This window comes from Dermacentor silvarum, chromosome 8 (assembly GCF_013339745.2).
Source record: "Dermacentor silvarum isolate Dsil-2018 chromosome 8, BIME_Dsil_1.4, whole genome shotgun sequence".
Lineage (NCBI taxonomy): Eukaryota > Metazoa > Arthropoda > Arachnida > Ixodida > Ixodidae > Dermacentor > Dermacentor silvarum.
Genome location: NC_051161.1, coordinates 159,198,547 through 159,223,225, shown reverse-complemented (window position 1 = coordinate 159,223,225; position 24,679 = coordinate 159,198,547). Strand labels below are relative to the sequence as shown.

Sequence of the window (24,679 nt, the reverse complement as noted above, 5' to 3'; positions counted from 1 at the left end):
TCCCTCTCTCTCTATTAATGCAATAGCAATTATATGGACACTCAAAGCGGATTTCTGCCGTCGGCGTTGCCGTCGCTGTCGCCGTCGCCGTCACTGTGAGGTTCCGTATGACGTCAAACGGCGATGAAATCCTCGCCGCGCGCCGTATGCTTTATATGCGAGTGAAAGTGCGCGAGGGACGCGCGCTATCACGGGGAGCGAACGCACGGCGGAGATCAAACGCGCGTTCTGCGCCGTGCTCCCTGAAGGGCTGCAGAATTAAGCGTCTCTTTCCTCGTTTACAATCACCATTTATATAGAGCAAACGCGACTTCGTCCGTCGCACGCAAGGCCGTGGAGGGACGGGAGGGAGGCATGGAGGGGAGGCGACGTTTAGCTACGGCACCAAATGCCTATATAAAAGCGTTGCGACGCGAGAAGGTGTGTAAGATTTCCGACGCTGATCGACGAGTGTCCATTCTGATCTCGTCGAAAACCTCCGAGCCGCCCCCAAACGCCCCGGCAACAGTCAGCAACGCCGCGCGCGTTCGGAGCGAACGCGTGCAAAACGCCGACGGCGTCGACAACAGTTATGCGCGTTGCTGGTGCTGCTGCATGTCCAAGTTTATACAGCTGATAAAACTACTATCCTTACTTCGTATAGCCCTCTACTAATTTGCTATCGCAATTGATGCAATTGATCGCAGTTTCATATGACACTATTTTTTTACTAGCTCACTGTTGGTCAGCTTCTTTTCGCATGAATTTCAGAACCGGTCGTCAAGCGTAAAGTTTGTATAACGTATGTGCTTCATGCAGACCATGTATTTTCTCTTACAAATAAAGTTTAATCCGTGTTCTTCCGTGCAGGGTAGGTCATGCTTGCTTGTTTACTTCGACAGCATACCGTGTGTGAACTTGAAAACCACGTGTACATAGCGTGCAACGCTGTAGAAGCTACGCAAGAAGTTGGGTAATCGAAAAAAAAATTGGCTCTAATCCACGCTCCGAAGCTATTTGGCCAGCATGGACCGTCGTGCATATTGACATTGCTGTTCCCGTCGCCGCTCATCGTGTTCACGCTGCTCTTCGGCAGAACCTATAACTACGCGTGGCGTTTCCGTAGCGCTATCACAACACAAATGAAATCAGTTGCTAGGGGGGTTCATCTTTAGCATATAAAGGTGTAGTGATGTCACTCCCTGCTTCGTATGCTAGAGTTGCGGCTTCCCGGCAACTGCAGCTTATGCAACCGCATAATCTCTACCGGGAAACGCATGCGGCGAACGCTACGTGCTTCGCATTGTTCGAACGCGCCATATCTATCCCGTGTTTTTGACACTTGTTTTGTGCTTTTCATTATTCAGATGAACACTGGAGTGTGTTTTGCATGTGTATTCCACTGTAGATAGACACTTTTCGCTTCGATTCGTGGATTGGGTTTCTGTCGACTTTTCTGTCGACCGACTCGAAGAAATCCCGGGATCCGAGTCATATACAACTTCGCTGTAAACTATTCAGTAGCGATTTAGCGGTGAAAGCGTTAGCATTACATCGCGCAGCTTTGAGGTCCCGTATTTTAAACCGCGTTCACCACATTGCAATGTGTTGCAATGTAGACTTGACAGACGTCCTGCCGCCTAGATGAGCGAAGTGCAACTGACCGTCGTCCGGAGCAGACCAACGTCGTCAGTTGCGCTATATATGCGTTGTAAAGATGAAGGGATCCACTTGGGCTCGGGTACTCGGACAGCGAGCGCTTGGGGGAGAAGAGGAGGAAGAAGAGAACAGCCGGACCAGTGAATGGGTGCTTGGCCAATCCCTTGTAGTGGGTAAGCGCCACGGATGAGGATCAAGCAAGCAAGCAATGGGTGCTGTGTGTCTGTCTCCTTGATTACATTGCAATGGCGCAGTCTAGAACGAGCCTGATTTAAGGCGTTCCTGTCTTAAGTTTCCTCGTACAGTTCATCGGCGTGCACCAAGGTATGCTGTCAATGCTTTCTTGGTCGTAGAACCTGCTGCCGTGACTACCACAATGACCGCGCTGTCCATGGACATCAGCCCTGGTTCCTCGGGCGGCTACACAGGCAGCCTGGCGGAGTTGAGCCACCGCGACTTCCAGCAGCCGGCTTACGTAAAAATACCGCCTTTTCGCAGCCTTTAAGATGACGTGATCCTTTGGGTTCACACTATCAATGCCTTGGGTGATCGTCATGCTTGGCCTGACCACACAAAATGGCTGGTTGCAGCAAAACGATTTTGTGGTGCCGCAAAGGCTTGGGACAACTACGCAGGCATCAAGCAGGCTCCGGCAACAGTCACCAACGCCGCACGCATTTTGTGCGAACGCGGGCAATACGCCGACAGCGTCGGCAACAGTGCTGTGTGTTGGCGGTGCTGCTGCATGTCCAAGTTTGTACAGCGGATAAAACTACTATCCTTACTCCGTATAGCTCTCTACTAAGTTGCTATCGCAATTGATGCTTCGCCTTTCGGGTGAAATTGCAACAACGTTTTTATATAAATAGGCACTTGGTGCCGCAGCTAAACGTCGCCTCCCTTCCCTCCCCCTCCCCCCCACGGCCTTTCGTGCGTCAGAAGAAGGCGCGTTTGCTCTACATATATGGTGATGGTAAAGGAGGAAAGAGGCGCCTACTTCTGCAGCCCTTAAGGGAGCACGGCACAGAACGCGCGTTTGTTCTCCGCCGTGCGTTCATTCCCCGTGAAAGCGCGCGTCCCTCGCTCCCTTTCACTCGCACATACAGCGTTCGGCGGCGCGCGGCGACGATTTCATCTCCATTGACGTCATACGAAACCTCACGGCGACGGCGACGCCGACGGCAGAAATCTGCTTTGGAGTGTCCATATAATTGCTATCGCAATAAAATAGGAGGGCCTGTCTCGCAGGTATGTGGTGAGCAGCATGAAGGTCTGTAATGCTGGAAAAATTGGCATGGAAGTTGCAATGACCACCGCACATTTTCAGTTGGGTACATATGTGAGTCTCTTTCTTTTAGGCGGTACATATTTATGCTGTAACAGTGAAGTGCTACATCAGAAAGAAGCTTTTCTTCTGCTTGAAAGTCGGCAACTGCATGAAAGCTAAACTCATGATTCTAAAGGGTGTTCAAAATTAAGCTTTACGGAATTTTTAAAAATCGCTTGTGGTAGGTAGCATAATTCTCATATTGAGCTGGGTTATTCGAAGAGGTGGACATTAGCACGAGAAATCGAAACACATATTCAAATAATTAACGAAAATTGACTAATGAGCTTTTTAATTACTTTACGAAACACATATTGCTATTTACGAATTGTAGCCGGTGTGTTTCCAAGACGCATCCCCTTGAAATGAATCTCCAGGATGACACCAGTTTCGAGATATTATTTCCTAAAGTGTGGGACTAAATACATGGGTGTTCCAGTTACTTTTGTGCTTCAATGTATGAAACAGCATTTTGGTAAAAAAAGTAAGTGGAACAACAATGCACTTTTGCGACGAGTTTGATGCTGCATATCTCCAAACTGGTGTCATTGTGGAAATTCATTCCAAGTGGATATGCCTGACAAACTCACCGGCTACAACTCGTAGATTACAATATGTGTCGTAATGTAATGAACTAAGAAGTTAATTATTTGAATAGGTGTTTCGATTTCTCGTGCTACTAATGCCCGCCTCATTGAATAACCTAGCTCAACGATAAGAATTATGCTACCTGCCACAGGCGATTTCTAAAAATTACGTAATGCTTAATTTTGAACACACTGTACAGCAGCAAGAAAGTAATCAAACAAAAGATGCTAACATTTAAGGCAAGTAACCACTGCCAAACTAATGTGCCTGCTACCATCATATCTGGCAATAAACTTAATTATATGTTTCCTGTATAGCACTTACACTGTAAAAGATGAGTAGTGGGTCACTTTTTTGCAGAACTACCAAATGCAGTGATGCTACATATCTATATAGTGTGAAAAGTAGGCCTGCAATCTGAAGTCGGAAGGTTTTACGACCTTTCTTCATTTAGAGATGAAACAACATAATGCCCTTGCTCAACGTATAATAAATTGTCAGCATTTTGTAAGGGAAGTGCAGACTGAAACCCTTTCATATCAGTCATATATAAACGACTTGGAATGTGGCCTAATCTGCGCAACTGCACTCTCAACCAATATGACTGCAGGTCGGTCTCATTGTGCACTTGAAGCAACCATGGCTGTGTGCCAGCCCTGACGGACTTTTCAAGTATGGAGACGAGACAACTCTGCTGGAACTTAAGTGCCCGTACTCCAGGAAAGACGATGTACTTATCGACCACACTAAGGAAGCAAGCTTCATTAAGTAAATTGTGTACAGAGATGGACACTTGGCAGTGAACAAGCGCCATCAGTATTACACACAAATTCAAGTTACATTGTATGTAACAAACACAACACAGTGTTTTTTTTTTGTTTACAGCTCCAAGCAAACTGTCACAATTGTTGTTGAGCGTGATGAGCACTTTTTGTCAGAGGCAATCCCCAGGCTCGAACATTTTTATTTTAATTTCTATATTAAGCACCTTGTTTAAGGTTCTTTGCTGCATATAATTACGAGGGGAAGTGAAAAAGTTAGGGGACTTTTGAGAAAAGGCACATTTAATCTAATGATAGGAAACTGAAACATACATTATTTTTCTACATAACATCCCTGCACTTGAACGCAGTTTGCGCAACGTTTCACAAGCTTTTTGATTCCGTTGGAAAAAAAATTTTTTGGTTGCACCTGCAACCAATTTTGCATTGCATCAATGATTTCTGCATTGGTTGCAAATCTTCCCCTGAGCGCTTCCTTCAGTGGTCCAAACATATCAAAATCGCAGCCAGGTGTGGACTGTATGGCGGGTGTTCCAGCAATTTAAATCCCAACTCCTTTATTGTTTCGGCTGTCCGTTTGGCAGAATGTGGCCGAGCATTCTTTTGCTGCAGGACGACACCTTTTCACTGTTTTCCACGGCGTTTTGATCTGATTGCAGGATTCTTTAGTTCGCAACACATCGCAATAGTTCTCACTGTTTACACTTTCACGCCTCTTGGGCTGACATGAACGGCTACCACACCTTCCATGTCCCAGAATAGTGTTAGCATAATCTTGTTAGCTGATGGTTAACGTTTAAATTTCTTAACTTTTGGTGATGATGAGTGTTTCCAAACCATGCTCGCAGCCTTACTTTCCGGTTCGTGATGATGCACCCAAGTTTCATCTACAGTAACAATTCGCTGTAAAAATCCATCTCCATCGCGACGATAACGAGCCAAATGTTTACGAGATGTCCAACCTTTGTGCCTTATGCTGCGCTGACAATTCTTTCGGGACCCACCTTGCACACACTTTCCGAAAATGGAGCTGCCATGTTTAGCGGTCTGCTACACTCTTAACGACTAACGCGGGAATAAGAGCGACACGTTCCATAAAAGCGTTGCAGAGGACACGAATTCAGTGCTGGATACTAGCAGTGTTATCAAACCCTAGTGCGAGAAATGGCAAAAGTCGCTTTACTTTTTAATTTCCCCTCGTACATCACAGGTGGCTTGCAGTGGAGTGGGAACTGAAAGCACGTGGCAACAGCTTCCAGACTTGCCACATTGTCTCAGGAGTGTGTGATTAAATTAATTAAATTAAATTATGGGGTTTTACGTGCCAAAACCACGATCTGATTATGAGGCACGCCGTAGTTGGGGACTGCCGGAAATTTGGACCACCTGGGGTCCCCGCAGGGGCGTCTGCGTCAGCAGGCGTTTGGTGGTTTGCGACACCACGGACCCGAGCACATGAGGGCTGGACCCTCCCGCGTGTAAACGTGCGCGGCTGAGCCGTGTCTGGGGAAAGGGGGATCCTAGGGGTTGAGCCGATGCCGGGTGTTCGGACCTTTAAGGCCCCCCGGCAGAGGCAACACACCTCTTCGGCCTCTGCTTCACATAGACGGCACCCCTGGGCTGACCCACCCAGGGGAAATCGGCAGTTGCCTTTTCCTGTCCTCCTCTTTAATCTTCGTCTTTCTCTCTCACTTTCAATCTATCCTGTCTTCTGTTCACTTCCATTACTTCTAATTTCCCAGGCAGCTAGGGTTAACCTTGTGTGGGTACCCAACCTCGGATACTCCATATTTGGTTATAGTGGTGACGTACAGCTGACCTCTGCAGGTCTTGTGTTTACAGGCCCTCCAGCGTCCCCTTGTTGGACTCCATGGTGGGTGGCTGGCGTTGCTGCCGAAAAATCCATATATACTTATGGCAAGTTCATTCCCCCCACTATCCGATCGCCGTCTGAAACGAGGGTGCACCGATGAAGTCTTCCAGTTTTTTGGTCGCCAAAGAGAAACTTTTCCCCGATTCCATGTGATTCACTCAGAAAAAACAGACAAATCGAGCAATCTCACCTTTCCTTGTGTCAAAGACTTTGACTGATATTTTTGGACCAGGCTATAAAGCATCTAGGATGGCGAGCGGTGATCTCCTCTTGGAGCTCCGAGACCAGAAACAGTACGAAAAACTGCCCAATCTAGTATCATTTGGAGATGCGCAATTAACAGTAACCCCGCACCGTACAATGAATACCACTCGTGGCGTTGTCTCAGATGACGATCTGTTGCAGCTGAGTGAGGCTGAACTCCTGGAGGGTTTCAGTGAGCAGAATGTCATCAATGTAAAACGGATTAAAATGAGGCGAGATGGCAAAGAACTCCAGACCAGGCATCTGATACTTACTTTCAACTCAAGTGTTCTGCCCGAGTCTATCGAGGCCGGGTACATCAAGCTTCGTGTTAGGCCATACGTGCCAAATCCTCTTCGATGTTTCAAATGCCAGCGGTTCGGCCATAGTTCCCAGAACTGCAGAGGCCGCCAAACTTGTGCGAAATGCAGTAGTCATGAACACTCCTCTGAGTCATGTGAAAGCTCTCTACATTGTGTGAACTGTGATGGGGAGCACGCCGCATACTCGCGGTCGTGCCCATCCTGGAAAAAAGAAAAGGAAATAGTGACAATTAAGGTAAGAGAAAACATAATTTTCAAGGAGGCACGCAGGCGGGTATTGCACCTGCCGAAAACCAGCTTTGCCGAAGTGGCGCGTCAGGGGGCAGCGCCACAGCGGCTTCCGGCGGCTGTGCGGCTCACACACAGTGAGCTGCCAGCGACGCCATCCGCCCCCTCGGCGGCTGCAGCTAGCGCTGCTCGGCCACCCCAGCAGAAGGGGCCATCAACCTCCGGGCTAGTGGCCTCCAAGGCCTTGTCCCTCGAGACGAGGCCTTCACCGCGAACAAACCGCTCTCAAGAGCGGGTGTCCAGCGCTCTGCAAGAGGGCGATGAACACATCTTCCAGCCAGACGGCGCAGCCAGCGCCAAAGGAGCGGCGAGAATCTCTCGACCGCTCCAAAAAAGAAAAAGCCCGCATCACAGGGCCCGACAAGGGCTCTGTAAGTTAAATTAGTCTCTTTTTTAAACACACAGCACAAAAAAACACTTCCAACATGAATACACAAATAATACAATGGAACGTCAGAGGACTCCTACACAACCTCGATGACGTCAAAGAAATCCTACACAGGTTTAATCCTAAGGTGCTGTGTGTTCAAGAGACACACCTTAAACCTACACAATCAAACTTTCTCCGGCAATACGCCATTTTTCGTAAAGACCGCGATGACACAGTCGTGTCTTCCGGTGGTGTGGCTATTATAGTCGATAGAGGTATTGCCTGCCGAGAACTAAAACTCCGTACGCCCCTAGAGGCAGTTGCTGTTCGCGCGGTGTTGTTTAATAAACTAATTACTATTACCTCTATATACATCCCGCCGAATTATAAACTCCAGAAAACCGAATTTCAAAACTACATTGATGAACTTCCGGAGCCATACATAGTTGTCGGGGATTTAAACGCGCATAACACTTTGTGGGGAGACAGCCGTTGTGACGGAAGAGGGCGTTTAATAGAAAATTTTCTTTTTTCCTCGGATGCATGTTTACTCAATAAGAAGGAGCCGACGTATTATAGCGTTGCGCACAAAACCTACTCCTCAATAGACTTGAGCATAGTATCCAGTACACTAATACCTTACCTTGATTGGAACATTATAAAGAACCCTTACGGAAGTGACCACTTCCCAATAGTCATAAATGTAACAAAACAGACTGAATGCTCTCCACATGTTCCCCGATGGAAAATTGAATCAGCAGACTGGGTTCTCTTCAGAGAAATAACATATTTAGCTAAGGGTGACATTGCAGGTTTTAACATAGACGATGCTGTGGCCTACTTTACAGGCTTCATAATAGAGGCTGCCACAAAATCCATCCAACAAACTAACGGGCTAGCCAAAAAGCGTCGCATCCCATGGTGGAACGACGATTGTAGAAAGGCGCGGAAACAACAAAACAAGGCTTGGAGATTGCTTCGCGACTCTCCAACTGCCGAAAACCTCATAAATTTCAAACAGACCAAATCCCAAGGCAGAAGAACACGTCGACGTGCTAAGAGAGATAGTTGGGAGCACTATCTTTGCAGTATAAATTCCTATACAGACGAGAAAAAAGTGTGTAACAGAGTAAACACATTAAAAGGACGTCACACAAAATCACTCCCCTTGGTAAACACAGAAGGTGATAGTCTGAAAGATCAGGCTGACTTCCTGGGTGAACATTTAGAACGCATCTCCAGTGCATCACACTACACAGAACACTTCTTGAAGTTCAAAGAACGCGCAGAGCGACAGCCCCTCGAACGTAAATGTACGCAAAATGATACATACAATCGACCATTTTCTCTCGCTGAACTTAAGGCATCTCTAAACTGTTGCAATAACTCCGCACCAGGTGGCGATCGTATCATGTACGAAATGCTTAAGCACCTGCACCCTGAAACCCTTAAAACACTATTAAGTCTTTTCAATGCCATGTACGCAGCGGGTTACATTCCATCTTCGTGGAAGGAAAGTGTGATCATACCTATACATAAACAAGGCAAGGACCCATCCTTACCCAGTAGTTATAGACCAATATCATTGACAAGCTGTATTTGCAAGTTATTTGAAAAAATGATAAACCGGCGCTTGATCTCTGTGCTTGAAAGTGGCAAAATCCCAGACCCCTTCCAATGTGGTTTCAGGGAAGGTATGTCCACAACAGACCACCTTGTTCGCATTAAGTCTTATATCAGGGATGCATTTATACATAAACAGTTCTGTCTTTCAGTGTTTCTTGACCTAGAGAAAGCTTACGATACAACATGGCGCTACGGCATTCTCCGAGATCTCTCTGCGATGGGTGTCCGTGGCAACATGTTAAACACAATCGAAAGTTACTTATCGAATCGCACATTCCGCGTAAGAGTGGGTAACGCTGTTTCTAAGTCATTCACCCAAGAGACCGGTGTGCCACAAGGGGGCGTGCTTAGTTGCACACTATTTATCGTAAAAATGAGTTCCCTGCACACAGTCATCCAACGCACTATGTTTTATTCTGTTTATGTCGATGATGTGCAGATAGCCTTCAAGTCATGCAATATTGCCATCTGCGAACGACAAGTGCAGTTTGTAATAAACAAATTGTCCAAATGGGCAGATGAAAATGGTTTTAAGGTAAATCCCCAGAAGAGCACTTGCGTACTCTTTACTAACAAGAGAGGCGTAACGCCAGTCCCAAGTATTGCAATCAAAGGAGATGCGCTCTCTGTGAGCAGCGAGCATAAGTTTCTAGGCATTGTTTTAGATTCGAAGCTTACATTTATTCCTCATATTAAGTATCTGAGGGCAAAATGCCTAAAGACAATGAACCTTTTAAAGCTTCTGTCGCGTACGACTTGGGGTAGTGATCGAAAGTGTTTGCTTAACTTGTATAAAAGTCTTATCCTCTCACGCCTTGATTACGGATCTATAATTTACAATTCAGCAACGCCCAGTGCATTAAAAATACTAGACCCCGTCCACCACCTGGGTATCCGTCTCGCGACCGGTGCTTTCAGGACAAGTCCAATCCAGAGCTTGTACGTAGAGTCGAATCAGTGGTCGCTTCATCTCCAGCGGTCATACAACAGTTTCACGTATTTTCTGAAAGTACAAGCAAACATTAAACATCCTTCTTACTCAACTATAAATGACATGACCGCTGCCACACTCTTCCATAATCTACCTGCAGCAAGAAAGCCGTTCTTTTTGCGTGTGAGGAATCTTAGTGAGGAAATGGGTGTTCCACTGCTTGAACAATGTCCTATGCCTCCAGCGAAACTGTTGCCGCCGTGGCACTGGCAACTCGTAGAGTGTGACACATCGTTCCTGGAGGTAACTAAACACGCGCCAGAGGCACACATTAAAATGCATTTCTTAGAACTCCAGTCTAAATACTCGTGTACACAGCTTTACACAGATGCTTCCAAGTCACATGCCGGGGTATCTTATGCAGCCGTCGGCCCATCCTTTTCGGAATCCGGTGTACTCCACCCGGAAACGAGTATCTTTACGGCTGAGGCCTATGCACTATTGTCGGCTGTGAATCATATAAGGGCATCGAAACTTCAAAAAGCAATTATATTTACAGACTCCCTAAGCGTGGTGAAAGCTCTGATGTCACTCTGCAAAAACAAAAATCCTGTACTTACTGAGCTCTATTCCAGTTTATGCAGAGCGTATATATCTAACCAGCATGTGACTATAGGCTGGGTGCCTGGCCATAGAGGCATTGAGGGTAATGTGCTTGCAGACCAGTTGGCCACATCGACTAAATCGCAAGCTACTAATCCTGCGGCTACTATTCCTCCCGCAGATCTGAAGCCTTTTCTGCGAAGAAAACTGCGAGACCACTGGCAGCGCTTGTGGGACGCTGAAACAAATAATAAGCTTCACTTAATTAAGCCACAGTTAGGTTTCTGGTCACCCGCAACGAAAACACGACGAACTGATGTCCTGTTCTGTCGTCTAAGAATAGGACACACATATGGTACTCACAATTTTCTGTTGAACGGAAATGATCCTCCAACCTGTGGTAGATGTAGTGAGAGGCTGACCGTCCTCCATGTCCTCGTGGAGTGCCGGGAAGCCGAAGCAGAAAGAAAGAAATATTTTCCACAAGCGTACCGATATCATGTCCCGCTTCACCCCAATATGTTTCTTGGCGAAGAACCGATTTTTAATGCCAAAGCAGTCGTCGATTTTTTGAACGATGTGGTCCTGCATGTTATTAGCCCAACTAGTTCGTAGCGCATCCTCTCTCCAGAGGATGCCGCTGTGATAGTTTTTTTTTATAGCACATGCCTCCAGGCCCTTGTGGTTCAAGGGCTCTGTTTAGGCAGTAGTGCTTCTTGCCAATTACTGCATCTTAAATATTTTAAATATCGTGTCATTACCTCTCAATGCATTCTTCATTTCATAGTACACCTCATGTCATTGCCATGATTTTAGTACATGTATATTTTACGCATTTTACAGCGATTATCTTTAGGCCCTTTTACAGCCACGCTTCATCTACTTCTCAGAATTCATCGCCCCACTGCGCATTCACAAACACTGGCATGGTGCTCTTTGGCCACAACTGGCCCTTGCGCCATAAAACACCACACATAATCATAACCACCTGGGGTTCTTTAACGTGCACCTAAATCTAAGTACACGGGTGTTTTCGCATTTCGCCCCCATCGAAATGCGGCCACGGTGGCCGGGATTCGATCCCGCGACCTCGTGCTCAGCAGCCCAACACCATAGCCACTGAGCAACCACGGCGGGTAGGAGTGTGTGATTAGAGTACACTCGTGCAAGCAGTCACCTCACACATGTAGCTTCCAAGACACTGCTTGGACATGGTAACACAAAGAAATCGTTGTTCACGATTGAAGTTCTTGTATCAACTAATAAAGGGGCATTATAAGATGGACATAACAAAGATCGTAGCCTTCTCCTCTGGATACGCTACTCGGCAAAGACATAATTTCAGTATAACTCCGTTTTCCTCACGCAGCAACTCTTTTAAGTATTCTTTTTTTCCGCACACAATAGCGGACTGGAACCAGCTAAAAAATGACGCCGTCTCTGCGCCAACATTAACTTCTTTCTTATCATGTTTACAGTGACATTATTTTGTTTGTACCCTGTTTGCAGTGACAGTGTTTTACTTGTTTGTGTAATGTTGCGTGTGCCCAACCTGTATGCTTTGTGTTTATTTAAATAAGTTTTTTATTAACCTGTGCGTTTTCTGTACACACCAATGTATTCATTATGTTTGTACCACCCTGCTAAGATCACCGCATGGTGATTGCAGTATTTATAAAAAAAATGTGGTTGATCCCTCTTATATAGGAATCGGTATAGAACACGAAAGTGAAACGTGTCTTCACAGAAGTAGTGTAATGTTTATTGCACATTGATATATAATGTCTATTGGTGTTTTGTGGCTAAAGCGCCCTTAGGCGTTGATGCACCCACGCTGACGCCTGGTGGCACGTCTCCTCCATCACGACTACCAACGTCGATGACCATGAGCAACCGTCGTGCATATGGAAGCTGCACTACGCTGCACACGCTAGCACAACGCGAAAGACGAAGCACGTAACTGACACACTAATACAACGCGCAAGACAAAGCACGTAACTGAATCGTCACCGAGTCAAATCAGCGCGTACAGCGCGTCGTAATTGCAGCCTCCGCGATCAACTTCAGAAACATTTTCAGAGCTAATTGCGGAGGCCACGCTCCGCTGTGCTGAGTACGGTGAACGCCACCTAGGTGGCGTTGGTAGTGCTTCTTGATGCCAGCGTCCCTTCGAATGCTGGCATCGAGGCGTCGTAGTGCTGAGACCACCGAAGCGTTCACTGTCGGTGCGCGTTAGTGTCATATTGCAGTACTTCTCTTTTCTGCTCGTAGGCGGCGGCACCGCCCCGAGCAAGAGCGCGGGTACACGGAGGAGTGTTAGATATATAAGGCGCGTCTGTGTAGCTCTCTGCAAATGCGTTTGTGGCGCAATGGGTTAAACGCTCGGCGATCTATCGTCGCGGACCGAGAGGTCGTGGGTTCGATTTCCAAATTTTGCATGTTTGTGGAACTTTTTCTTCTGGTTTCTTTCTTTGTATTATGTTCTATGACGTATTTCCGTGACGGAAATACGTCAGTGAAGTCTTGGTGGACCCCGGCATAAAACACTTTCGTGTTAATAAAAATAAAATAAATAAGAACCACTTGTGAGATGAAGTTTGTACAGACCTTAACTGGGCTTCTCTAGCGTTGAAACAATATGCTGTGCAGTGAAAGGGCCAAGTATTTACACGAGCGCATATGTAAGTGAGAAATGTTTGTGCTATGATATTTATTGTTTTGCATCACTAAGAGTTGCAGAGATATGCCTAAGCTTTCAAATAAACTTTTTTATTAGATGCTCAACTTCACCGTGTTCACTGCTGCCAGTCTGTTGGGTCATGCTTGGCAGAGAGCCAGTGCATATACAGGAGCTAGCTTACAAGACAGATGCAATGCCTGCAGTTTTGAAGTGAAGGCTTTTTTTAAGTCTTTACTCACTTTCACAATGACAACAGTGTCGGAGCACAGACCACCCGACACAATGATTCAACAAAATGCAACCTCATGTCATGGTAACACATATAACAGCCCACTGGCCCGTATTTATTCAAGGTCCTCACAGGCTCCGAGGTGGAGTATTGCGTGAGGGGGGTTACAAAAGGTTAAACAATGAAAAGGAGCAAAAATCTTCTTATACATGAATTCACCAAAATAGAACTTATACAATAGTGAGCGATAAACATCATTTCCAATTTATACAATTCAGGCCGGAGTAAGAAATTTGTAAATATACAGGTAATTCAATTTAAAACACGTTCGCATGACATATTCGCAAAATGAATTCGAAATCAACATTTAAAATGTGCACTTAACTCTTGTCTAAAAATCACGGGATTAACAATATTAGCTATGGTGTCAGGGCGGATGAATTAAACACATTAGTTTTGCCAAAGAGGCGTTGAAAGCTATGTTCATTATGCAGACATCTTGATGAACGGAATGGACGAGTTAAGGTTAAGGAAAACGAATGTTCACTGTGAACTATTTTGTGCAATAAGCAAAGTAGTGAAATAATTCGACGTTTTTCTAAGAGCGGGAGTGTCAGTGCTATCTTGATGCTTGTTACGCTAGAATGCATGCTATATTCTCTGATGATGAAGCTCTGATGTCGCACATGTCACTGCAACACGCCATGCAAAGAGTTCTCAACACAGTGACATCACATGCGCTCTTTAGTGGAGAATACAAATACTAATGAGTTCACTATATTACAATCACCACTGTCACCTGCCACTAAATCTGCACTAAGGTGACCATTATTTGAGAGCAGCTCTACAACTAGATGCATGATAATTTGTTTAAACCCATCGAAAGAAATGAAGATATGAGATACAATCTGTCAAGAGCGCTATGGTAGCCCAGGCTGTCTCCTAACTCCCCCCTCACACCCATACCGCTTAATTCCCTGTAACTAAACATTTCCCATTGCATCAACTCATGAGAAAACATTGATTTACAGAGTTATAACAATCCTGCTAGTTTTTTTTTCTTTTTTGACCTGATGAACTTGGGCCAGGACAAGTGTGAAAACAAAGTTGATGCGGTGCTGCACACTAATGTGCCATACCTTCCCGCATGCACACAGCTTATTTATTTATCTACCATAATACCCGCAGTGCCATTGTCTGGAATTGAGTGGCGAGGTAGAAAACAAAAAAACATGCAGAATACTACCGCAAGTGAAAAAAAAAGAATATTACGGCAAGAACACCACCATACATGTACACATAAATATGATAGCAAGGAAAGAATATGCATCATTATAGATAATGTGGACACTATCTATTCAGGCATCTTTTTCCATTTGGAAGACCTTGGGACAGAATCCCTGTTGCAGTGAGTACATTTTAATGCAGGCAAAATGCAAGAAAACCCATCTGAGGTTTAATATCAGTGCAGATTAAAGAACCACAGATGGTCAAAATTTATTCACAGCCCTCCACAACAGCGTCTTTCACAGCATATGAGCAGCTTGTAAGTCTCATAGATTGACGCATCCAGGGAAACAGACCACACCTAGTGAACTCCAAATTAAAAGGGCACATTCTTGTCAATGTGCTCATGTGATTGCAATTATGTGAGGTTGAAGATTTGCCAAAACACAGCACATATGGAAAACCTCCTTCATAGACGAAACTAGTGAAATTGGGATGTGATGTTTCAGGATGCCGTATTGCTTAATTCTTTGAATAACCCTTTCAACATGAACGCGTACAGATGCAATGCTATAGGTTTCCTCCATTTCTTCAGGAGAAAATGGAATGCCACTTCCAGCTGAAAAGGGTGGCATGATCATGACTACTCCTTTGTGAGCAAGCTCTGTACGGATACCAGGGAAACCTTTGTCAGCCAACATCATGTCACCTGGTTCAACGATGTGAAGAAAACCAGAATCAAGAATGATTTGTGTATCAGAGCACCGTCCGCCGAAAGGCTCAGACGGAAAAACAATCATTCCATTTGGGATAATTCCGACTAAAAATTTTAGTGTGTAGCAACTCTTGCATGAAGAAAACAGCATGTGCTGCTGCCTGACTTCGAATGGTGTTTCGGTTCTAATTTCAGTGCAGTCAATGATCAAAGTGCACTCTGGATAATTTTTCTTGAAGCATTCAGGCTGTGAAAGTTTTATATCTTCAATAGGGGCTTATAAATCCAATCTTTGGTTATTTCTGCCAATGTGTTCAGAACTGAATAAAATATACGGCAGGCAGTGCTCTCATGCGCCCCAAACATGACACCAATGGCCGCAAAAGATACTCCTAGTTTCATTTTCATGAGAAACATGACAAGTTTGTTTTCAAGCGTTACGTCGGTTGTTCTTTCCCTGACAGCTGGCAAAAGACTAAGCAATAAAGAAACGCATTGCTGTCCACCCCACACAAACTTCGTAGTGCATCAGCGGAGGGGCACTTACAATACTTTCATATCCAGAAAAGTAGCAAGCCCTTGTGTGTGGTCCAACCGCGCGTGTAATCATCTGCTGGTCATCAGTTTGGGCTGATGTTTCAAGTCGCAAGGTACCTGCGGAAGTCAAATCCTCTTTCATAGGACTGGAGCAACCTTCATCATCGCGAGTTGATGCTGGGGGAAAACCTCCATGTATGTCTGCTGTTGTCTGGTCAGCAAGAGCTCCAGTGTAGTCTGAACACTCTGCAGGCTTCTGTTGCTTCTGTTGAGTTGATGGCTGCACGGTAAATAAAAGGTGCGAAAATGTAAAGACATTAATAGCTACAGGTTTGTAATGTGAAGGAAGTGATAACGTTCAGAAACGCCATAATTATACACCACCAAGGCGAGTAGTTCTGCGGAGAAAAATTTTCAGCTTACATTTTCGCTTCTCGCCTCGAAGGTTTCCTCAGATGCAGTTTGCATATCTGGTACGTTGCTCCCAGCAGCTCAGGAACTCGGCTTCAGGTCCCTTTTCTGCCACCTAAACGTTTGGAAAGACCAGAAAAAATCCATTGAAGTTCTGAAATGTGACGCCTAACCGCAGCAGACGGAAAACAGGAGTCATCGAGAAGCGTCACACCGAAAGTTGTACAGAGCACATCGTCAGTAGCAGCCGACGCTCCCATCCACTGGTAATAAAAAAATGGCCCACTCACCTTTGAAACCGTTCCATGTGACTTGAAGAGTCAGGCGGAAGAGGCCTCTTGTAGACCCCGGGGAAGACTGTAGGCACATACGCGGGGTGACTGGCCGAATTGTATTTTCTCGTTGCCCACAAAGTGGCGACTGCATATCCTGGTGTTCGGCGCTGGTTCCCACGGTTTGCCGTCGAGACTGTAGGTGCAAAAGACCGAATTTCAGCAACGCAGATAATCAAGCAAGCTTCAAGACAGGCGACGCAGTCAGCATGGCGCGAAGTTTCGCTTACCCAGCGCGACGAACTGCAGTTATCCAGCGCGCCCGACGCTCCGCTTCGTGAGGCCTTGAAGGAAAACGGTAGAATCTGATGTTGGGATTCAGGCCTTCTTGTTCATGGCAGCCCACGACGCAGCAGTAACGACGGTGACGCTTTTTCGAGGTTGAGCTAGGTCTCTCCGAATCGGCGTCGCCGATGTCTTCTGCTTCCACATTACGTCCCGCGGCACACGGAGAGTCCGTTTTCGTTAAACTATAGGCTGCGACCAGCTTGCAGCATGGTCGGCGTGGTCTGTGGGAAGTGACGAGCCTTTTCGCACTCGAAACGGGGCCGAAAAAAAGTGCGAATCGACGCAAAACTCGGTCTCGAAACGCGCTTCGCCACAGCCACGGCTCGGTACTACGCAAGCTGGTACTAGCCTGATGACGTTTTTCGCCGCCGCCAGCGCCGCTACTATACCTCAAACTCCAGCGCAAGGCCCCCAGTGGTCACTGCGTGATGATGATGATGATGATGTTAGTTTTAATTTTGCCAGCGCCATCTCTCGGTCGCATACTTTAGTTCACAACGCCACCGCTACGCTTATTTTCGTTGCACTGTGGAAGGTACAGTTTCCCTTCTCTTAGTTTCTATGGGTGTTCTGTGGTACAGTTACTAAAAAGACTCCTAAAGGCGCGCGCGCCGCTTAAAAGAAGCCACCCAGCCGGGCGTGGAGCAGGAACATGTTTGGCGTGCTGCGTGGCCGCTGCGACGAGACGCATTGCCGATGGCCAATGGTAAAAGTTCTTCGCTTACCTGCGAGTGGTGAGCATCGTTTGTGTTTTGACTGCTGTAATGAATGCCGAAGACAGCAATAAATGTGACCTAGGTAAGCAATGCTTCCTGTTCAACTATTTATTTGCTGGTGTGTGTCTGTCGTAAATTTTACCGTCAATTCATGCTCATGCTCGCACTGTTCAGTTTTATTTAAGTGAACTACTTGCTCGCTTCCTAAACACTGTTGTTTTAATATTTCTTGTCACTATCAGTCACCGTGTTGGTAATCCTTAAATCTCAAGTTTATGTTGCACTTTTGTGCGGACGCACAACATTGACCTCATGCGCGGAACTGGTGTATTGTGGTGATATTCAGTTTGTAATCACTTGATATTGCGTTTTGACGGTTAAACTGTCACATTATTGCGGTGTTGTCTTTTGTACTTGTACTGGAGAGGAGTACGAACTGACTTGAGAATTCATTTTTGTTCAGTGTTCTTATCTTTAATTTTTATTGTTACCGACATTTCCTAGACAGAAGAGTGTCTTCACCTTAGGCGTGTTTGATTATTTGTTCTGTGGTAGTTTTTCATCTGTTTGTGGTTTATCTATGTGTCTTTCATTACATGTGAATAGCTGTTGTTTGCAGGCCGACGCTAACAAGTAAGTATGAGATTGTAAGATTGTAAGATCGGAGAATTAGCAACTGACATAATAGCACCAAAGAGGCATGATTGTGCTCGCAACAGGGATGAGATCGCCCTCCTCGTGGAAGTCTAAAACTTATATGTATTTGTATTTGAACATATTGTACACGAACCTTCAACATTTCTCTTTTTCTTTTTTTGCCCTATTCCTCGTGATGCTGTAGAAATTTGTGCTGCCAGGCAGTGCTGTACTCAGAGGTTTTTTCATTATTGCTTCATGGCCGTGAAGAAGAAAACAGACCAAGGCAAAATGTATTTTTGCTTATGAAGGGAAAGATTTCAGTTACCTTGTTTGTATATGCAAATAAAGTAATCATGATATTTTCACTAAATGTTTTGTGTCAGCTTTCCTTCTCACAGCTGCTACTGACATCATTTCCAAAATGTGGGTGCTGCCGTCTCATACCTCTATAATTTTTTTTCCGATACAAGAGATGTTGCATGCAGAAATGCGTATTCATTCTGAAATGTGCTGCCTTTTCAGATGTGCTTTCCACTTGTGCCAAATATAATTATTAAAAATCTCACTATCATGGGATGACATAATACCTTTTGCAAAAAATTTTCAACATGGCCCTCAGCAAAGAAATATGTTGTGGGACGAACCTGTATACGGTGCATTCACCTTTACAAAAGCAACATACTGTGTACTTCATCAATTATTTTGTGTTTTGCACATTTAATCCAAAATTACCAAGTATGTTCCAACTTATTTCAAAAGGTACAACAGTCTTGATGCATCGTGCATTCTATACTAATTCCTGCAAGTTGCCTTGTGTAAATGACCAGCGCTGTAAAATAGCAAGGTGGCAAAGGTTTACACGTTGTTAACCAGTCTGTCCTTGAATATTTAAAAAAAGAGAATTTGAGACTAAATGTTGATTTCTGCGGAACAAGTTTTATAGTGATCGCAACAGAATTTCAGCAATAATCATTAGTACGAATTGTGCCAATAAACTCGAATAAGCATCATTAGTACGAATATTACCAATGTTTGACTGATTAGAATGTAAATAAACAATCGTTGTTAACGGCAGAGCTGGTCAATCAGCACTCCATATCCGGTTGCTGGAAGCATTCTGCCACAGAATAGTCTCAAAAACACATACTGTGAACATGCCATAAAATGCATTGCTGTTCCAGTTGAGATATTTACAGTATTTTTCAGAAAGCATGCCATAAAATGCATTGCTGTTCCAGCTGAATATTTACAGAATTTTGCTGCTGGTTGTGCAGAAAGAATAACTGAGACAACAACGCACTTCATTGCAGATTCAATTTCTCTAAATTGGTGCCAGGCACAATTATGGCATACCGGTATGCTTTCAGTACTAGCTGCCTTGATTATGCAATTACATGTCCCCAAAGAAATGAAAAAAAGCTAACTAATAAAATTTTGTCCCCAAATGTATTGACTATCGCGCAAATGCTGTCTGTCGCCGCTATGAAGTTTTCACAGCAATAAAATGTCATTTTGTCTTAAGACCTGAATATTTTTTAGTTTTTGACAATGAGTCATGTCCAAGAAATTAGGGCATAACCCCTGCGGCCATTTTTAAGAACCTTTTTTTTGTATTTCGTATAGGCATCCTGTCTTGCACGTTGTCACCCGCACGTCCTTCTGCACATGCACATAAATTTTGCACATTGCCCTTCCATTGAACTTCGCTGCAGGGCACTAGCGTTTTTTGAGCAGCGTTTTCAGAAAAATTGTATATCGAAAGAGCAGCCGAAGTTCAACAACTTTCCGTTAGCTACGTCGAAAGGATACCTTTTTCCGATAACATGAGCTTTTATGACAGTCGTAATTTCCCTGCTGAGTTATAGCGGTGCTTTAACCTTGACCAAAGCGCTAATATAATGCAGCAGAGAAGTTATGACTAAGTGCCTTAAATGCCTATATTTTCAGAAGCGAGTATCCTCCTGACGTTGGTAACCGAAAGTTGTAAAAATTCGGCCGATCATTTGAAGTAGAATTTTTATGAAGTTCTGCTCAGTGAGTTACGCTAGTGCATTACGGTGAAGTTTGGTGGTCGGCCGAAGAATCAATGTCCTAAATTCATGGACATGCGCAGAAGGACGCACGTGTGAAGCCTTGCAAGACTGTATGTCTACACGAAAGGTTGCATACATAAAGGCTACGTGTACCTATACTAAAGGTTACTATATAGTAACCTTTAGTATAGGTACACGTAGTCTTTTATTTTATAGGTGCACAAAATTGTGACAATATGCCCCTTTATTAAATGTTACTTAAGTAAAGGTTACAATTTTATTTCCAACTCATAGGTTACAAATTTGTGAGAGTATCCCCTTTATTAAAGGTTACTTAAATAAAGGTTACTATGTAACTTTTCTTTATAGGTGCACAAATTTGTGAGAATATACCCCTTTACTAAACGTTACTGTGCTAAGAGTGTTGGGCGATCCCCGCAGGGGCGTCTGCGTAAGCAGGCGTTTGGTGCGTTGCGACACCACGTACCCGAGCACATGAGGGTTGGACCCTCCCGCGTCTAACCGTGCGCGGCTTAGCCGTGTCCGGGGAAAAGGGGATCCTGGGGGTTGAGCCGATGCCGGGTGTTTGGACCTCTACGGCCCCTCGGCGGAGGCAACACACCTCTTTGGCCTCTGCTTCACGTAGACGGCACCCCCGGACTGACCCACCCGGGGGAAACCGGTGGTCGCCTTTTCCTGTCCCCCTCTCCAACCTTTTGCTTTCCTATCTCCTTTCTTTTACTCTCCTATCATCTCTTCTTTTCCGTCACTTCCTAATTTTCACAGGCGGCTTGGGTTAACCTTGTGTATGTGCCCTCCCTTGGGTATAATATATTAGGTTATAGTGGCAATGTACGGTTGGCGCCTGCAGCCTTACGCGTTAAGTGCTGCAGCGTCCCCTAGTTGGGCTCCGTGGTGGGTGGCCGCCATTGCTGCCGAAATAAACCAAACCAGTATGGGAACGCCTGCATTTCCCCGTTTACTTGATCGTCACCCTCACAAGAGGGGACGCACCGAAGAACTATTAAGCTTATTCAGACCAAGAGAAATTTTCCCCCGTTACCAAGTAGTTCACAGTGAGAAGACCGAAAAACCAGCAAGAACCGTATCCCCTTTCCTAGTCGCAAAAGGCTTGACTGACGCCCTTGGCCCAGGTTACAAAGTCACCAAAATGGCGAGCGGGGACCTCCTGCTTGAGATCCGTGATAAAGAGCAGCACAATAAACTCAACAAGCTTGTGGCATTTGGAGACATTCCTGTTACCGTTTCACCTCACCGTTCTATGAATACAGCACGCGGAGTAGTTTCCGATGCAGATCTCATTGACTTGTCCGAAACCGAACTATTGGAGGGCTGGAAAGAGCAAAATGTAACCAACGTACAGCGTATCATTATCCGACGAGACAATAAAGAAATTCCTACAAAACACCTGATCCTGACCTTTGCCACTTGCGATCTGCCACAAACAATAGAAACCGGATACACTAAGATAGCTGTCAGACCATACATACCTAATCCAAGACGATGTTTCCAATGTCAAAGATTTGGCCACGGCTCGCAGAGCTGTCGTGGTAGACTTACATGCGCGAAATGTGGAGTCCAAGGTCACGCCTCAGATAACTGCGAAGCGACACCACACTGTGTAAACTGTGATGGTGAACATCCAGCTTACTCCAGATCCTGTCCTAACTGGAAAAAAGAAAAAGAAATTATCACTCTCAAAGTGCGCGAGAACATATCGTTCAGGGAAGCACGCAAAAGGTGCTCACCATTCCACACTACCACATATGCTGATGCGGCGCGTCAAGGGGCAGCGTCGCAGCGGCTACTGCCACCTGCCCAGCTCGCGCGCAGCGAGCTGTCGCTTGTGGCTCCTGCCCCCAGGGTGGAAGGAGCTAAGTCTACTCCACCCAACCAGCGAACAGGCCCGGTTACCCTAGGGTTGCCGGCACCACAACAGTCCTCGGTGGCAGCCTGCGCTTCGCGTAGCGAACCCGCAGGCCCGCCAGCAGCTCCCACGGTGGGTGCAGTCAAGGCTGCCTCACCCTCACCGGCCCCTGCTGGTGCTGGCAACAGCCGGCGCAGCTCAGGCCCAAAGGCAGCCCCATCGACATCCGGGCTGGTGGGCGCAAATGTCTCGTCCTTCGCGGCGAGACTTTCTCGTGAAACTTCTCGCTCGCAAGAGCGCGTGTCCGGCGCCTCACAAGAGGCAATGGACACCACACCCACCCCGACGGCGCATCAAGCGCCTAAGGAGCGGCGAGGTTCCCTCGACCGCTTCAGAAAAGACAAATCCCGCGTTACAGGGCCTGGAAAGGGCTCTGTAATCTAATGCAACATTTCCTTTTTGTTTTTAGTACACACAGCACCCATTTACTTTCAGTATGGCCACACAAATTATACAATGGAACATCAGAGGCCTTCTTAGGAACCTCGATGATGTGCAAGAACTTCTCCACAAACACAATCCAAAAGTGCTGTGTGTACAGGAAACTCATTTAAAATCGACACATACAAACTTTCTTCGACAGTATGTTACTTTTCGTAAAGATCGCGATGATGGTCTCGCATCATCAGGCGGTGTTGCCATCATGACTCACAAAAGCATAGCATGTCAACGTTTGCAGCTGCAAACACCCCTTGAAGCAGTGGCAGTTCGACTGGTTCTCCTTAACAAACTCATCACCATTTGCTCACTATACATACCCCCACATTACCGTTTACACAAACACGAATTTCAGTCCTTGATTGACGAATTGCCCGAGCCCTATCTTGTTCTTGGCGATCTCAATGCACACAACAGTCTGTGGGGCGACGCTCGCATCGATGCGCGAGGCCGTCTAATTCAAGATTTTCTTTTCTCATCCGGTGCTTGTCTGCTTAACAAAAAAGAACCGACATATTATTGTCTTGCAAACAAAACCTTTTCCTCTATAGACCTCAGCATAGCTTCTCCATCCATATTACCTGAACTTGAATGGGAAGTTATAAAAAACCCTTACGGGAGCGACCATTTCCCAATACTGCTGAGAGCGCCAAGACAATACGAATCTCCACCACATGCTCCCCGGTGGAAGATCAATGCAGCGGACTGGGAAAAATTCCAAACACTTACCAGTAAGCTCTCGTGGGCTGACATTTCATCGCTCGGAATTGACGGTGCCATCGAGTATTTTACAAATTTCATAATAGATGCAGCTTCTAAGTGTATTCCCCAAACAAGTGGTCTTTCTAGCAAACGCCGTGTTCCGTGGTGGAATGAACAATGCCGGAACGCACGTAGGCAGCAGAACAGAGCATGGAGGCAGCTTCGCAATTATCCTACTGCTGAAAACCTTGTCAGTTTCAAGAAAATCAAGTCCCAAGGTAGGAGAACACGCAGACAAGCCAGGAGAGACAGCTGGCAAACATTTTTATCAAGTATCAACTCGTACACGGATGAGGCCAAGGTTTGGAACAGGGTGAATAGAGTAAGAGGACGACAAACACATCCGCCTCCCCTGGTAGACAGACAGGGAGACAGCCTGGAGGACCAAGCGAACCATCTGGGTGCACATTTTGAACATGTTTCCAGTTCATCACACTATTCTCCAGCGTTTAAAAGATACAAATCAGCAATAGAAAAACAAAAACTGGACCGAAAGAGCACCGGAAACGAGCCATATAACCTACCTTTCTCCCTAGCAGAGCTGCATGCATCACTCACCTGTTGCAACCAATCTGCCCCAGGCCCTGACCGTATACTATATGACATGTTGAAAAACCTACCCTCTGAAACGAAGAAAACCCTTCTCTGTCTCTATAACTCTATATGGACCTCCGGCGAGATCCCCTCTGCCTGGAAAGAGGCCATAGTGATCCCTATCCTGAAGCAGGGCAAGGATCCATCGTCCGTATCGAGTTACCGGCCCATAGCTCTAACAAGCTGCCTCTGCAAAGCTTTCGAGAAAATGATAAACCGTCGTCTGATACATTTCCTAGAATCAAACAAGCTGCTTGACCCATACCAGTGCGGTTTTCGCGAGGGTCGATCCACCATTGACCATTTGATACGTATTGAGGCACAGATACGTGAAGCTTTTATTCACAAACAATTCTTCCTTTCTGTTTTCCTCGATATGGAAAAAGCATACGACACCACGTGGCGGTTCGGGATACTGAGAGACCTCTCCCACTTTGGTATACGTGGTAATATGTTAAATGTGATTGAAAGTTATCTGCTGAATCGCACATTCCGTGTTCGAGTTGGCAATGCATTATCACGGCCTTTCGTGCAGGAA

General features: G+C 45.7%; 1 protein-coding gene across 1 annotated transcript in view; it reads left to right on the top strand.

Annotated features, from left to right (window-relative positions):
• Positions 1-2,014: 2,014 nt before the first annotated feature.
• LOC119462537 (uncharacterized) overlaps positions 2,015-24,679 on the top strand; it is a 53,535-nt gene continuing 30,870 nt past the window's right edge. The window contains exon 1 of the mRNA XM_037723880.1: positions 2,015-2,113. Coding sequence (XP_037579808.1) covers positions 2,015-2,113 — 99 coding nt within the window. The remainder of the gene's footprint in view (positions 2,114-24,679) is intronic.